Source organism: Lissotriton vulgaris, chromosome 6 (assembly GCF_964263255.1).
Source record: "Lissotriton vulgaris chromosome 6, aLisVul1.2, whole genome shotgun sequence".
Classification (NCBI taxonomy): Eukaryota; Metazoa; Chordata; class Amphibia; order Caudata; family Salamandridae; genus Lissotriton; species Lissotriton vulgaris.
Genome location: NC_141694.1, coordinates 1,054,899,555 through 1,054,917,735, shown reverse-complemented (window position 1 = coordinate 1,054,917,735; position 18,181 = coordinate 1,054,899,555). Strand labels below are relative to the sequence as shown.

Genomic DNA, 18,181 nt, shown 5'->3' with positions numbered 1-18,181 from the left:
TCTCTGGATAGCTGGGAGTGGTACTCGGCCCTCATTAGTGTATGTTTCCTCCGCGTGTGGTCAGCTGTCCAATGTGACAACCATTGAAGCTGCGCTGGTAGGAAATTGTCCTCAAAGGAGGGGGCCCCCAAACCCTTGTGTAGTGGTAGAGGGTTTGGAGGGCTACTCTGTGCCTGCCGCCACTCCATATCAAAGTTGCAAGTAATGTTTCCAATTCTCGAAAGAAGGAGCAAGGCGGTATCACTGGGAGATTAGCGAAGGATTATAACAGTCTAGGAACCATAATCATCTTCGCTAGGGCCAAACGTCCTACGAGGGCCAGGGGTAAGGTCTTCCAAAAGGAAACTGCTGCTCGTAACCCAGCTAGTGTCTTGCGGTGGTTCCCCTCGTATAGGTCCTCGGGTGAATGGTATAATCTCACCCCTAGCTATCGAGGCGCCGCTGTGCTCCACCCGATGGTGTGGGGTCCTATCATTATTGCCAACGGGGCTAAGTGAGGGCTAAGGGAAAGACTGTCTATTTTTCCCAGTTGAATTTAAGTCCTGAGATTTCTGCAAGGCTTTGTAATATTGCACAGATCGGCATTATATCACTTGTGATATCCTTCACATATATCAGGAGATCATCAGCATATAATGATACGCTACGTACCGTGTCTGCAATTGGAATGTCCCAGGCCTCCCCCTCTGCCTCAACCTAATTGCCAAGGGTTCCACTGCCATGGCGCAGAGGAGGGGGTACAGACAGTCCTTTCTCGTCCCACGCTCCACCCGAAACGGATTTGAGAAGTACTTCCCCACTTTCACCCTGGTGGTAAGGCCCCTGTAGAGGAGTTGAGTGCACGCCAGCAGAATCGGGCCAGCCCGCACTTTACGGAGAACCGTGAAGAGATATGGCCATAGCAATGTATCAAAGGCCTTTTCGAGGTCCAATATTAGGCAGGCTGCTCATGGGAAGTGTTCCTGTGCTCTATCTTGTATATGAAAGAGTCTATGTATATTTTGCGACACACTTCGCCTAGGGAGAAAACCATTCTGGTTTGGGTGAATTAGTTGAGGCAGGACCTGAGTATATCGATCGGCCAATATCTTCCCCAGGATCCTTATGGGCCTATATGAGGCCGGGAGAGTGGGATCCCTGTGTGGTTTAGAAAAGGTTACCAGAGTAGATTCCCTGAGTGATCTAGGAAGCTCCCCTCTCTGTAGCGCATCCTCATACATGGCGACCAGTCGGGGGTCAATTGTCTTGGGAAAATTGTATAATATTCGAGGGAAAAGCCATCCATTCCCGGCGCCTTACGTCGTGCCAGAGCCCGGATTGCGTGAATGACGTCTGGGAATTTTATCTTTGCTTCCAACATCTTCCCTTCCTCCGGCGGAACTTCGGGCAGAGGCAGGTAGTGAAAAAACTGGTCTAACACCAGTTGTGAGACCGGCGGTGGGGCGCAATATATTCCCACATAATAGTCGCGAAAAAGGTCCAGGATATTTGTTTGTGACTGCTTAAGGGCGCATGTCGCATCTACCAGTGCTGTCCCGGGTTGCATATCCGTGTCTTGCTTCGCGAGCCAGGCTAAAAGTGTACCCGCCCTGTTCCCTTCCCGACGTACCCGGGCAGCATATGCTCTGAAATTAGTCATTTTTGCTGCCGCCACCTGTTCGGGGTTTGCATCACCTCGATCCATGCTCTTCGTTAGGTCTGCCAGACGCGTTTCCGTGACTTGTAATGCCTGTTCTAGCACCTTCCTCACTCTGAATTATAATCAGTTGATAACAAGCATTTTCTCCATATGATTACTGAAGAGAATACACTAGTCTTATGAGTCTGAATATGAGAGCAAATACAGAGGTGTCAGAGGGGTGTGTGAGAGGTGAAGGTATGCAAGTAAAGTTTGCACCAAGAGCAACTAATTTATTTATTTGATTTGCACTATCCTTATATATCACCAAACCCACTTCACAGTGCATGGAGGCAAGCGATGGAACACATGGTAAACCATCAGGCGTAAGGTTGGTGTATGAAAATAGAACAGGAACTTGTGTAGTGCAACTGAGTTTCTCAAAAGGATTTACAGGGTTAGAGGGGTAACTGCCAGACATATTTAGAGATAACCGCCTGCCTGATGAAGATTACTGTGCCTACAGCCAGTGCTTTCAACCAGTTGTTGCAGGTTGGGCCCACCTGCATTTACTTTTATCCACCGGCACTTATTTGTCCTCGAAAGACTTGGTCTAGAACAAGAGAGAGAAAAAGACAGAAAGGAGTAAGAGAAAGATGGGAAAACAGTGACAAAGAAAAGAAAGAAAGCAGGGATGAAAAAGAACCTGAAAGACTGAGATAAAGGGACAGGGAGTGTCTGGTGGTTGATCGAAGAGCCATACACAGCTTTGGTACACTGCACTCCCACCTTCGATAGTGCCAGCAGTGGTCTTCTGAGCAAATCTTTGGTCCCAGCACTTACTACACACTGCCTACAGAGCATCGACTGTTGAGGTTGGTGCACTGTAAGCACATCTGAATGCAGAGCCCGTTGCCATGTTCAAGCATGTTGACATTATGGTTTGTTTTCCTCAAACAATGTCCCTGATGGATCAAGTGTTTTCTTCTTAAACATGGGGAACAGTGCTTTCCTGTCTCAGTTGTCAATACTGCACGTGGAGGCTTCAGGGAGAACAACTCAGAAGTGATTTGGTGTGGCTACCACCACTGTGACATGCTGGTTCTGTTAGAGACAAGCTGCAAGGTCAAGGGTTTCTGAAAGCAATGCCAGCTGAAGCCCATCACAGCTAAAGTAGGCTGGAGGACCTTGAGTTTAGCAGGGGAGGACCTCACCATTTTATAGCAGAACTCCCATTATAAATGAGACCCAAAGTAACTGTTAACAGCATTACAGCCTTCTTCTATTCATAAGGGTATATAGTTACAAGCAGAGCATAATTTGTAAAAGGACCTAAAGTATTTCTTAGAAACCCACTATTGGTGTTTGAGAATGCTAGTGTGGAGCTTAAGAATGCCAGTGTTGCTCAATAGCAAGACTGCCTAGTCTTATTTCACCTCGCCTTTCTTCCTCACACTTTCTCTTTTGTTTATAATTTCTTCATTTAATTTTTGAAATACAGGCACCAGCTTTACAACATTCTGCTTTTGACAATATAGCCATAGCAAACATGGGTATCAGCAGTTATGGAGGAAACAAAGGTGACTTATAACAAGACATCATGCAACAATTACATCCTTTTAGTATTGTCAGTGCCTCCTTCAAACCCAGCTATTAGAGGAATGAGTAACAGAGATACAACTAATGAAGCATGAACAGCAAGGTATACAGGTGATGATATCCAGTTTTGCAAAGGGACCTAACAGTGCTGAAACATTGGTCACAATAGGGAGGCGAGTGCTGTATAGTAAGATGTGCTAGCACTAACACTTGTGTAGTTATAAGTGAGGGTAAGCAAGGCACATGGTGGGTGCTCATCAAAGGGGGGGACTACAATACCCTGCCAAAGTGGGGGAGATTGCTAATTGGTACTGTGTAGGAGGTTTGGTGGCACCAGTCTGACATCGTGCCAGCAGTGGGTAGGTTCAAATGCATGGCAAGTGATATCCCGGCTAGGTAGGCAGGGAGTCAGCATTGATTGCTGCCTGTAAGAGGTGAAGAAGTATAATCTTGATCCCATCTGGAGATAATGTAGGGGTGCATCATACTCACGCATAGTCAGTACTGAAATATACTCTGACGTAACCATTGTACTAAAAGGGGTGGACTATTTTATACTAAAGGGTATTTTGTTTGAAATATATGTATTTAGAATGTGATTAATCAAGTTACATAACAATTTATGTACTAACGTGACAGGAGAGAATAGCTTAAAATGCCTTGTTGTGAGATACTTAATTAGGATGCTTAACGTTTATATCCATAATTCACGTTAGGCCTTCAGGCATGGAGTGTATGCTCCTGAGTTGTTTCGATTGAAGGTGTGGCTAAGCCTAAATATTTAGAATAAAGGAGTTTTGCATTATTAGATAGTAAAGTATGAGAAGGAGGAGTCGGCCGAGAGAAATGCGTTAACGAGCGAGAAGAGAGGAGTTCTCATGGGAGAGGAACGGCCAAGAACGAGAAGACATCATGTACTGTCTGAAAAAGGTGCTGAAAGTTTACAGTTGTGCCTGAGCTATGGAATTTTCCCAAGGAGGAATTACGTGAGAATGTCACGTTGACAGCAGATAATATTATGTGCAGTGTTCAGTTAAGGAGAGAGTCCATCTTGGGTTTCCATAGGGAGCAGACCTATGCGACTGCTTGCATGGCTGTAAGTGACTTGACCCATCGACCGAGTGATTTCTACTGAAGACTGATGGCTGACACATTTCTTCTTTCTTTATTTGATCACGTCCTTAATCAAATGCTCTAGTTTAGGGTTGTCCTTAACAAGTTAGTTTAGGGAAAGTTAGATTACTCATGCTCGTTAAAGAAAATCATCTGATGGAATTTAACCTTAATTTCCTGTTGCTGATTACCTACATCGTTTTCTTAGAGTTAGTCATTTGCTTTGTACTATACAGGGTACATCTCTCAGGGAGATTTGTACTTACTCTGATCTTTTTGTACTTTATGCGATCTTACTGAGACTGATTTGCATTGATTTATTTCTGAACTTATGATTAAAACTACTAAACTCAGATTAAGAGTCAAGTGGATTAATGTACAGCCACATTGGTTGCACTGTATTGAAATTGATAACCAGTGATTTGTTTCCTTCCACCACTCACTCTACTAAAAAGACCTATCCCCTCTGGAGAGAACTGTGAAAATGGGCCTAGAATTTAACAGTGGATTTCTAGATTGTCCCAGTGCCTAGCAATAGGGTGCCTCCAGAGGCCTCTGACCTCCTCAGTTCTCAGGATAGTACCCGCCGCTGTGGCCCAGTGAGCCAACAATTGTTGCCATGCCACAACCATAGGAGGGAGCGGAGCTTTCCAATGGCCTGTCACCACGCACTTAGCCTAGAGAAGTGCTAGGTCGACAAATTGAGCTATTGTTTTTTGTTTTCATATCCGAGTACAGTCCTCAGGCACATACCTCCCAGTTAGTTAGGACTGTCATCTCTACTGCTTACACAAGCTGTGTAAATCAGTAGTAAGACTAGAAGGGGTAGGACTACAACATGTGATGCAGATCTGCATCAGGGAGTCAGCAATGGTGGCAGAAAGCATTCACCCCAGTAAAGAATTTGTTAATTTTGGCAGGAGATAATTATGCCCTGTGTAGCAAAAAAATGGATGCATGCAAACACTGCATTCCGAGAGATTATGGCTGGGTAAGCCAGCACTCTGTCCCACTCTTGGTTGAAAAAGGCCCGTTCAAGCTCCTTTTTCTCCGATAGCCTTAGCAAATCCGCTGATTAGCCATCGGCTGTTACCCATGACGTGGAGGGCATGGGTTGGTGCTCTGCCATGGCAGTGTACAAACTGGTAATCAAGATGTAGATCAGTGTGTTATGGAAATCACATATGAAATTTAAAGCTTACCTTCAACAGCAGAGATTCGTGAACATGCTCTGAGGAATGCAATAGGGTTAACTTTTCTCTCTCGGGTTTATGTTACAATGTTATGTGTGTGAGTATTTGCTGGTGGACCCAAGAGCGAAAGTAGCTGTTGTCAGCATATGGCCATCCTTTACTGGTAGTAGAAGCTGTAGGGATGATTTCTCCAAACTCACAGGTAGTGTTACTAGTCTTGATAGCTCATACATATTATTATTACTGACTGAACGCTAACCAGGGGACATTGTCATTTAGTCCTATATCAAAGGTTCTAAGACGGCACACCCATCATTATTCTTTTTGAAAGAGAATGCTTTTGGCATCTCCATCTGTCAAATCCAATGTTTCCAAAATCACCTATTCAAGCTTGTGGTGGCTTTCTTAACTTTGCAGCAAGTCACAATGGGTGTATTGGGAAGTGGTAGTTTTATCATGCATTTAATTTTCCTTTGTTTCCCTGAAAGTTCTAGGCCTAAAGACTGTACCTATAACCACGTTCTGTCTGGAGCAGCGTGTGCTCACTAATAAAAAGGGGTGAGTGCTTCCACTCACTAATAACACACTTTACTGGAAGCCCTGAAGTATAAGGCCTACATATATATTTCTTTGGTCCGTCCTGAAGAAAGTCATAGACCCGTAGGGGCTGCTCCAGGCCTAAACATATCGACCCGACCACTAGGTGTCATGGACCAGTGACTCATCCACTAAACACCATTTTGTTTTTTAGACTTATCCCTATCCTACTCTTTTCCCCCTTATAAAGATTCACCTAAAGGATAGGAGATATTTTTAATCTACTCACCACTGTCAACATCCAGACAGTCTCCCTCCTGGTTGAGGTTTTGATGTCACTTGTAGAAAGGGACAGTCAAGTGACAAGGACCGATGATGATGCTAGCACCGGAACCACACTAAGCAAAGATTACATACACCGCAGTCTGTGAACATGTGGTTGAGGATCTCCGAGACAAAACATTCTGAGACTCTGGTATTAAAACTTAATTGGTTCATTCCACCCCTTTCAGATAGATAACCAGTACTCCTTGATAGCTAAATGAACCTTTACTTCTTACTCCCTTGATTTTTTTGATCTGTATTACTTATAAAATCTATCAACATGGTCCACAATTAAAACACATAGGTCCACTGTTACCAGCACATATATAGAGAGTTATAGAATATGGGAAACTATTATTTCATAAACAATGGCCACCAACTCACAACCTAAAGATAATACTCATATTGTATGTATGTAATAGATGTACATTCTGAATCACCCCATATAAGCTAAATAGAAGTAATGGTCCAATCTCAACTAAACATTTTTTATTAAATAAGCCTTATATTGCAAAAATTCTTAGGTGGAAAACTGCCCATAAAGGAAGCCAGGGCTAGCTATTAGAGTTCAGTCCATCTCAGACTTATCATTTGTAAGTCAGACAAAAGAGGGGACAGGCCAAGCAATTTATAGGAGTTGAACGCCCTCAAATGGGCTAGAGCTCAGTAAGAACTCCCCAACTGGGTTCTTGCTCGCCTCTGCATGGTCCACTGTCCTCTCAATTCATCCAGGAGAGGAAGCAGCACAAACAGTGGCTCTCACCACTTTTAAAGGAAACATCTCCATGAATGGTATCCTCATGTTAAAGTGACGTAAGATGCAGGGGTCATGGGAAATGTAGTTAGATCCAACTGGTCTCGCATCTTCAGAAGAAACGGACGGGTGGAGAGGTAAATATTGTGACTGGAGCATGCATCAGCATAACACGTGGAGATCAAGGGAAATATAATCAAATCCAAATAGTATCCCTTCTTCACAAGAACACAAAATACAAGAAGCCAAGTCTAAAATGACAGACTATTGTCAAAAACATAAAGCACTTCTTAAATCCATATTCATAGTTATCTAAGGATGAAGAAAGATGTATCTCGGTAAAGTAATTAATACAGCCCAAGATTTGATTCCTTTTCAGTGGGCTAAATAATGTATCAAGAGACCAATTTGATTTGAACTGAAAACAGTAAGTGAACACAGCCAAAAGTTAGTGAGAGCATCCAAAAATGCAGTCAAGACAAACTCCTCCATGGAATATCATCAAGACCAGCTATGCGGCTACGCAGCGTGTAGACCCACCTCTGTTCCTTCTAAAATAGGAATTGTTTAAAATATTCTAGTTGATTTTGTACATACAGTTTATCCATGATCATCCAAGAGGTTATCCTCAGTGTGACCCTATTCAAGGTAGTGTCTAGTTAGTTAAGTATTGCTGAGTGGCTGATGGCCACACATTAAATCATTAAAAACCACTCTGCCAATGATTTTCATTGGACTATTATAGAACAGATAGAGCCTCATCACCAAACCAATTCTGTCTTGAACAAACACAGAACAGTGGATAAAAATATTAGGCACACATATTTAGGGTCTAAACAACAACTTTCCTGGAACCCAGTTTAACTAACACATTTGGGGTTCTATGTAAGGAGTCACTAGATGATCCTCCTCACAATCACATTATGAAATAGTGAATGGTAATGATTCAAGTGCACACACACAGAGTATTAGGGGGACATATCAGAGAAACACGGACATTCCATCGGCACATGGGCTCAAATTCTCAATTGTATTTTTTAGCTTTGTTTAGGGACGCATTGAGTTAGCATCCCTCTTATCAGCCTTTTTCCATCTATTTTAGAATATATTGTTAATCTACTATGCTGCTTCCAAAAATGTAATGAAAGATATTGTACCAACTAATTTTGTATGCTCAGAAGAGAGTTTCAAGATGGCCACCATGTTCCCGTGATTCAAGGCAGATTAGTTAGTCAGTGGTCCAGCTCGGCACACTCCTATACTGGTCCAGCGAGAATTTTAAGATGGCAGTTGCATTCCCGCTCAATACAGCTGTCTAGCCTTGACACGTGCCTTCCTGTTTGCATATATACTTATGGGTTTCTCCTCCACATTGTGGGTATTCCTATCATGGATTTCATCTTTTGGTCAAGATCGAAAGAATCGGGTAATGAATTTGAGCTATCAGTAGCAATTAATGCTGTGCCTGAACACAGGAATTGGGATAGAAACATAGAAACATAAGGACACAGGGCTGGCTCTAGGAGGGTGCGATCGGTGCCACCACACTGGGCACTGACTTGGGGTGGGGGCGTCAATTTTGCAAGTATATTAGAATTTTAAAAGCACCTGCTGCGCGTTCCTAGCCTCCAGCAATTTTCAGGGCTCAATTAAAATGTTAAGATAACTCTGGTGATTAATCGTCTTCCTGGAAAGAGATAGAGGTTTGTCTAGTGGAAGTAGAGCAGTGGGTTAAAATGCCTGCTGCTTGGAACGTGAACCATGCAGATAACAAAGTGCATGTAATGTAAATAGATAAGTGGGTTACTGCTTCTGTAAGAGAGCTCCTTTTGTTACTTGTCATTTGTAATTTGTAAGTCAAAATCCTAATATAGAGCATTGAGCTATTAACTGTCATCAAACAGCTGTGTGTAAACTGCAAGTATTATGTTAGAGCTATATGTTTTTTTGCCCAGTCTTTCTTTATCCTAATCTTACCAAAAATGTTAATTTGGGTATAAAACAATTCTTGTTATTAAAGAGAACCAATAACAATGGTGTTACATTTTAAATTCTGAATTTGTGCTTTTTCAGAATAAGGACCCTTAAATTATATTGCCTACGAGTATCTATGACATGTTACTCCTACACTACACCTCGTAGTCCTATCTGATGTAACATTTCCTATACACTGATTTACACACATAGGGCTCCTTACACTGGTATGAGTGTTGCTATAAAACGAAATAAATCTGAGAGACAGTGGTTCTAGAGACTTGAGGGGCACTGTTAAAGGGCGGTGGTGAGGGAATCCGTGGCAGAGGTAGTCAATTGGGGGTCAACAAACATTGTCGCACAGGGCGCCAACAGTGTTTAAGCCAGCCCTGTGAGGACATTTAGCAGTTTAACCTATTGTAAAATGACCGCCGATGTCTTCAACGGCTGGGAGCCATTTCTCTCAAAAACAACCCAGGTGTAACTGATCCTCAGAGCACATATTACACTATTTAAGGGCTACATTGAGCGAACAACAATGGTTCTGTCAAACAAGATTTGTCCTTAATTACTAAAAGCTATATAAGCACTAAGGGCCCGATGTAGGTAAATCTCATTTACTGACTCTAGAATACCAAATTTTACCGATTCGGTATTCTAGATTCGGTAAATGAGATGTAGGAAATAATTCGGTAATTTTTACCGAATCGGTATGATTTGGTCATTACCATTGATTCCTATGGGCCTTGAGGCCCATAGGAATCAATGTCAATTACCGAATCAGTAAAATTACCGAATTGTCTTGGGGGACAGGGTGTCACTTTGACACCCTGTTGCACCCCTGATTCTGGCTTGTGTGCCATGTTACACACATACATGCCCTTAGGGCATGTATGTGTGCCACATGGAACAGGTGTACATGCACAGATGTGCATGTACACTGGAATTCGTTATTTACCACAAAATATTATTTTGTGGTAAATAACGAATTCTTAAGGGCCTGTGGCACTGTTTTCAGTGCCACCTACATCTAGATTTACCGATTCGGTAAATTTACCGATTCGGTATTTTACCGATTCGGTACATTTACCGAATTGGTAAATTTACCGATTCTGCAAAATTTAAGGCCCCTACATATCAAAAACCGACCGGTATTTGGTGTCCTACATCGGGCCCCAGGTCTTTAGAAGTCAATTATTACAAAAATAAATTGTCAAACCTGTAGGCCTGACTAACACAATTATTGGATCAATGACATGTATTTCATAGTCATTGAGTAGCAATGCATCATATGATCAAACAACAAGGTGCTCCATACATGTTAAGTAAGAAGGTGCTCATGCAGTGCATCAGAAAAACACAAGTGACTGTAAATGTACAAGAACATAAAACATGCAGATGCGTAGAGGGGCCTGCCCACTATAGTCAATGTTCCTGTTTCTCCTAGATGGGCCGATTTTTTCATCTGCCCTCAAATTGCCTAGGAGGTGGAGTTTTGGTACAGACAATATATGAACTGTTGACATGTCAACCCTCTTAAGCACGGTGCACCTTATATGCATCTAACAGTTTAGGTTAGGAGCATAAGGGTCTTAGAGGTCCTGATGAAATCTGCGCATCTTCTGAAGCAGATAAAACATGTCAACTTATAAAACATGTCGACCTATAGTAGACACACTGGCTCATTAAATGTCTCTTTGTGTCATGTTACATTTTTAACCATATCAGAGGGCCCCTCTAATTAAAGAACTGAGTTAGGGTTCCATGGAGATATTTTGAACCTTTTCTGCCCAAAGATCCCATTAACAACGTAGAGAATATCAAAGTGTTCCCTCCGACTGCGAGGTTAATCCACCTGGTGGTGAGTACCTTTACCAGGTGAGAACCAACGATGAAGCATGCCACATGATTAGCATGCGTGTGAGGTTTCAATAGGAACACATGTTGTGCGCTGGGTGAGCACTAAGGAGCTTAGCATATAGGCTGCTGGTTTTGGGAGATGCTCTCCTCTTTTGGTTTATATCAAGTAAGGGAACCTGAGGGCCTTGCTCGCATAACTGTTCCCCTCCCCTTTGTATGAATACACCTATATATCACCTTTGCCAAACTAATTGCTCTCAATTGCACTATGTGCTATTTGTAAAGTGGCACTAGGTGTGTGCAGACCTTCTGGCTGACAATAGGCATCAGGTGCAGATCATGATGCCATCTCCCAATCAGAGCACTAATTCGTCAAGAGGAGTCAGACGTCAATGTAGGTTGAATAGCAGGGTGAGACCTTTAACAAAGTATTATCTTGGGGTAATTACTATTACCCAATCCAGAAGTAGATTACTCTTATATAGAATCTGCTTTTTCATGATTTGGCAATTAAACTGTGAGACCGCTCTGTAAACTTACATCATGGAGGAACAAGTACACTTACAAATCAAAAGCCCTCGATTTGAATGAAACATGATGGATGTTTTCTTGGATGATTTTATGAAACATGGAATTAAAGAAGGTTTTTACAAAGATAAAGAACTATGGACATTATAATGTTCTGGGTGCATGATTCCATTCTCTTATCTCACAACACTAAATTATAATGAGTATCACTCCTCGGGCACTGTATTACCCCAAGCAGTTATTTACTCATACTATCTATGTCCAAAGGAAACATTCTCTGTAAAAAATAATGTAATGAGCAATTACCTGGGGTGTTATAGACAAGCTAGCTAATCCTAACTCAAATTATAACATTTGTTCTATAAAATCCAAGCAATATAGGCTTTAAGACGAATACATGTTTTTAATGTTTTAAAACAGGAGAGTGTTATTCTGTTGCAGTTGTAGTGTGTTACCTTTATTCTCAAGAGAAACACAAACCAAAATATAAATTTTCTACAGAAATGTAACAATGGAGCAGAACGTGTATTTAATTAAGTTTAACTTCAATTAGAAGTCTTGCCCAGAGTTCTCATTCATATACTCAGGTGTAAATGTAGCTTACCTGCCGCTTATGACTGGCGCCATTGTTATTTGTTTTCTTCGTCCAGTTTGCGAAGCTTTAAATACTGCCGCTGCAGCACTACCAAACAAGGTGATGAGAAAGAGAGCTTTGCACACGACCATATTCAGCAGGGCAGCCACAAACTGGGTAGAAACAGAAAGAAAGTTGCATTCAACGGAGGCTAGTAGTAGAAAGGCATGCCTATATTACACAAGCCCTGCCCCTACGTTCTGCTTCAGGCGTCAAATATGATGTTTTTGTAATGGTCATGGGGTACTGGAAGTGAAATACTCACATGTTAGGTTCATGGTAAACCCAGGAGTCAAGGTCAAGTTTAGGGTAATTGTAACATCAAATATAGCCGAAAGTCAACATCTAAGGGATACTTTGTGAAAATACTTAGGGCCAGATGTAGGTGGCCTATTACCGGTCGGTAATGGCCAAAATCGACCGTTACAGACCGGTAATAGACTTTTTCTATGTAGGGGGCATATTTACCGATTCGGTAAATAATGAATCGGCATTTACCGATTCGGTATTTACCGAATCATCATTTACTTGACATTCATTCCTATGGGCCTGCAGGCCCAAAGGAATGAATGGCAAATACCGAATCGGTAATTACCGATTCGGTAAATACCGAATCTTAACGATTCAGTATTTTTTACCGATTAATTACCCACATAGCATTTACCGATTCGAAAATACCGAATCGGTAAAATTTGGTATTTTCGAATCTGTAAATTTAAATTACCTACATCTAGCCCTAAATGTTTTAGGAGAGATGTCTATAGGGGTGCAACTGTGAACTGATCACCCTCTCCTTAAGTGGTTGTTTAAGTCTATAAAGTATGACAGATAATCTTATGCAGGCAAAAACTTTACGGAAGAGTGATGGATATCGACGTCATCCATTTTTCTTCAACCAATAAAAACTGCCTTCAAAGATTCTAACCTGAGTGAGCATAGACTTCGAAACTACTTGAATGAGTCTATTAAAGGGCAGGGAACATTCTCGACCACTCTGGAAATGTTCAAGACTAATCCATGAACAGTTTGTAATAACTGCCATTGTCCTCCGCAGGCCTCGGCATCTTCAAATATTACTAACAGTGAAGGGCATCCCATATCTATCTGGAAACAATTGTGGGAAAAGTCAGCTTTCAAGGAGGTAGTAATTGATTCACAAAGGCAAAGAGGGCCCCTTGGGACAAATTACTCTTTGGGAATCAGGATGGAGTCTAATGGTTAGTAAGCAGTGGTCAAGGGATCAACTTTGTGCTCTTTTAAAGTTTCCCATTTCGGAATGCAAACTCAGAGATGATGGTCTACTGTAACTTACAGGCCACCATGTCTGTGTTTGCAACCAATCACAGAGGGTCTCAAATTGCAACCTGCTTACTGAATAATAATTAAGGAGATCGTTCTGTGCCTCCTACAAATGGTGACTTTCCGAACCAATGTTATGGGCGAAATTAGATTGATTCTATTCACAACAATTTAGTGCACAATTTGCAACCACTTTTCGCGAATGGAACCGTAGTGATTCAGGCCCTACAATCCTTATTCATTCACTCTCTGCCCTTCGCCCTCTGCAAAGTGACAAGTGAGCATCACTAACCATATCGTGGCTAAGCACAGATCCGCTTCCTGTCCTACACATAGGGAATCAGAAATGTTTCACTAAGAGGTTGTATGTTTGGATGTCCTCTGCTAGATATAACAAGCATTTGCAATGCAATAGGTCTTGCATTTGCGAAAGTTTGAGCTATTGGCATTGTAAATGACAATGCCTTTTATATATGCTTTTGAAAACCTGCAAGCTGTGCGTAAACAAGCACTTTGTACTTGTAGTCAGCCACGGCCCGTGGAGGGAGTTACGGTGGGGCAGGAAGGTGGGGCGGGGGAGGGGCAGGGTGGGGGGTGCTAAAATCCGGAATATGGATGATTGGAGGTAAGTAAACAATTGAATTAATAAAACGAATTTCGTAGCGTGCACTGCCTCACATTTTGCAATGCAGGGCGCGCTACGAAATTCGTTTTATTTATTAATATATATTAATAAATAATATATTCTGAAGAGCAGCTCTGCCTTGCAAGGCGCACACCCCTTGGATACTCAATGCGCCCCTGACCTCCACTCCATGCAGCCTGCAGAGCCCTTACAACGCCTCGCGCTCCAGCATTGTCCAGAACATTCCAGATAACTCTAGCAAGGCACTCGAGAGCTCAAAAGTGAAGTGCTTCTTACGCCAGCTGCTGAAGTGCTTGCAATGGAAATGCAGGTTATCCTTGCCCCTGATTGCCTGTAAATTGCTGAGAAGTGCTATTACTCTCCAATGAAGTTCATTGGAGCAGTGCTAGAAGTGCAGGCACTATACCTTACAAATGAAAGAAGGACAGGTCCCTAACACCTGTGGTTGTATGGGTGCCTTGCATGAACCTTAAGCTCTCTCCGTGTTTCATAGGGTCACTCTGTGCCTTTACACCACACTGCACCGAACTCCAAATCAACATTCTCACATTGCACTGGGGTGGGAGGACAACAGACAGACAACGGTTTGCTGAAACACCACACAGACACATGGACTGGTCAAAATGCCACCCATACCTACAACCTGAGCAGGACTAGAAATAGAGCTCCCAGTTTTGTGGGACTGTTCTATTTGACACTTTCATCCGAATTCTACCTTCATAGTTCTTTTTTGTGGTTATAAAATAATGCTGCAACTATTATATATTCACAATTTATTTATCTGATATAAACCTGGAACTCAACGGTTGTAGCGCTAGTCAAATACAAGTGAACTATACACCTGAAATATCACCTGAAAACGGCGTTGGACTGATCATAATGTGTGACCCGTTAGTCCACTCTAACTCGTGCCTTCATTCAGTGAGTAAGAAGCGGACCTCAGATTTGGAACTGCTGAATGCGGTTTGAAAGGACCTGGGTTGCAGTCTTGAAGTGCACATTTTACTGCATGTTATCCGCCTGAAGTGATCAGTCTGTACTAACCTGTATATAACAAGCCCGTCAGAGGTCCGTAAACTCTGCTGCTTCTGTCTTTTTTCTGCTGCAAAATAAACATTGACGCGCGAGGAGCAAGGCGCGAGGCGGCGCAAGACTGTAAAACGAATGTTAGGTTAGCGCCGTGTGCTGGCTGTGTAGTCATGAAGGCACAGTGGAAACGTGCAGAGAAAAACAGCTTAAGTAGCAAACAGTGAGCCAAACTCTGCAAAACAGGCGTGGTCTGCGCTCGCACCCAGTGGTGGCGCCGCGCCCTCATTCGCGAAAGTGAAAGTGTGGAGGAGCGCAAGAAGAGACGCGCGCATTCACAACGCATGTCTCCAAAAGTGCACGGTCACAGCCATTGTCTCCAATGCGTTTAGAAGCCCGTTCACCTCTCCTGTCCCACTTCGCTAAGCTACCTGGCAACAATACGTCTCGCTTACGCGGGCAGCGCATGGCGCTGCATCGCTAGGCGAGACCTGGAGTGGACAGTGTTTTTATTTCGGATCTTCATCAAAGGCAGGGCATTATTAAGTTAAAATTAGCCTCGCATGGAATTCATTCAGCGATTACACCCCATGTAAAAAAAGAATGATATCATCATTATGAATGTTACAAAAGACCACGTTTATCTAATTATTGAATATGTTCTTTGTTTGTGAAGAATGTAGATGTCTTTGAAAAGAGATATAATTCTTGCTAGGCCATACTTTCAGAGCTTGGTGGGGCGGGAGGACCGTCGTAAATTGGCAGAGCTTCCTCCACACCTAACTATAAGTTCCCTGTAAGATTTAGAGGTGGGAGAATTCTAGGGTTTCCAATGAAAGAGCCTCGGCTCACTTCGCTATCAAATAGTTTGACCTGATGGCATGTCTGCAACATGGCTGTCGCTCACCCTATTTAAAGTGGGGCTACCATCATTAGATCTCCTTGTCAGGTCCAGGCACGGAAAGCTATCAATGGCCACTTGCAGAGGGAGAAAAACTTTATGTGAATCGTGGACATTGATATTTTGGTTTGAAAAACTAACTCCTGCAGCAGAAGGTTACTCTTGAAAAACAAACAAAAGTTACAGAACGGGCACAAAAACATGATCCCAGTTCAGCAAAGTCTTCGGTTCAACCTCCGCATCAGTGGCTCCTCTGAAGACTTAGCGATTCAACGTGGATCACTAAATAGTCTGTGGTCCTCCGCCAGAAAGACTATGGCCTCCGGTGACCTGTGCCTGTTAATAATGACTAAATAGGATTTTCCAGTTAGATATTCTGCTTATTGTTAAATACTTGTTGGATTAAGAGCAGCCTTAATTTTGTTCTCCTTTAGACATCTGCCTCATCCAGTGAGACCTTTTCTTTGCTATCATTTCAACCTTTTGTTAGTCTATGGCATTGTTCAGCCGATTAGGAAAAAGGCAGTAATTACCATTTTGATACCACTGAATGTAAATAAATTGCTAGCTTTCATCTCATTTCTCTCCTTCCCACATTGTCTTAAGAAAGTATTATTATTATTATTATTATATTCTTATATAGCGCCAGAATCGACCCCCGAAGGGGTATCTCCGCGCTTGCCTTGGGAACCCGTCCTGGTTTTTCCCCGTGAGATAGCCCCTACAGGGCATCCCCAAGGTGAAAGCCAGGCATCCCGCCGCGGGGGGGCCGTTGTGGAGATTAAGCAAGCTTAATGCCCAGAGTTGCAGAGTGTGAACCCATGATTAGGTCAGGCACCGAAGCGAGAATTATCGAGTCCGTGGACATTTGAGCTCAACACCCTGCCGCGTCGGGAATTGAACCCTGGTCCCGGGTCTGACCTCTGCTTCAGGGTCTGCCTGCTCTAACCAGTGAGCCACACTTCTCCATTATGGCTGCTGCACAACTGCAAAATCTCCTGGGATCATCAGGCCATCCTGATGATTTCCAGGTGGAATTGTGACCTACCTGAGTCATTACTTTATTCAGTTCTCCCAAGCTTAGGATGTCGGCCAGTGGCAGTTACAACAACAGTATTTCAGCACTGGGCTTGTGAGGCACTTTAGACACAGATCCTCCTAAATTTACAGGGACTTCTGAAAGACACTACATGGGATAAGCCTCAAATGGCTAAAGTTGAACTACAAAAACCTGCTATTATGCATGGGAGTGAATTCCCCAGTATAGCTTTAAGGCCCTCACTTTCTTGTCTCTTGACATGAGAAGCTACCCTGAAACTGCATGTATTGTGAAAAACTTGTAATTTGGATTAACCAAAAGCTATGTATAATTGCTCAGGAAAAAGTAGTACGTTCTTTGTCTTTCCATCATCTAGAAATCCTTCACAATACAAAACCGAATACGAACCCAGAGAGTCAGATAACTGTTCTACCAGCTGTGGTTTCTGTCAAACTGGGTGGGCTTCTGCAAGGCTCTTTAGTTGCCAAATTCATGATAGACAGATTGCAGATTATTCAGAATATGGCTGACTGTATGCTATAAGCAACCACAATATTTTACCTAGACACCCTTTTGCTGAGGACTCTGCATGGCTCCCAGTTACTAAATGTTTTTTATTTAAAACTCTCACCATGGCTTTCAAGCTTTGACACTGAGGCCAATGTTACCAACATTATGCATGTTGAAAACTCTGCCATATCATTCTCAACAGCGCTCTCTAAAGGCTTAAAATAACAAGCATTGGCATAGCCAATAGGTCTCGCATTTGGGCCCTTATAAGTGTTTAGCCATGCAACAGTTGGTGTTTTTGCACCAAGAATATTCTGTTGCATAACTAAATACTTATAGGGTCAAAAATGAGAGACTTATTGGCTATGCTAATGCATGTTTGTTTTTTGTTATTGTTTTGTTTAAGTTGCCAGATCTACAATAGCTGGACATGGTTTTTGTTAACAGTTCTTTGCATCAAATGAACTTGTTTTCATTGCTCTGAATGTTGTTTCCATTCTGGGTTAGGAAGCAGTTATTCCCGGGGGTGTGGGGGCTGCCTAGCTGTGCGCATGCGCCGAACTTTGCAAATGAGAAAAAGCCTGGTGCAGGCGCAATGTACAAGTGTGGAGTGAGTGAGCTCCAGG

The 18,181-nt window shown here is 42.6% G+C and overlaps 1 protein-coding gene across 1 annotated transcript in view; it reads right to left on the bottom strand.

Moving 5' to 3' along the window:
* The window catches only part of LOC147708404 (E3 ubiquitin-protein ligase PHF7-like), a 2,104,679-nt gene that overhangs the window by 1,901,245 nt on the left and 185,253 nt on the right, over positions 1 to 18,181 (bottom strand). Inside the window, exon 2 of the mRNA XM_086925340.1 lies at positions 12,105 to 12,247. Within this exon, the coding sequence (XP_086781466.1) occupies positions 12,105 to 12,226 (122 nt within the window). The 5' untranslated portion in view covers positions 12,227 to 12,247. The remainder of the gene's footprint in view (positions 1 to 12,104; positions 12,248 to 18,181) is intronic.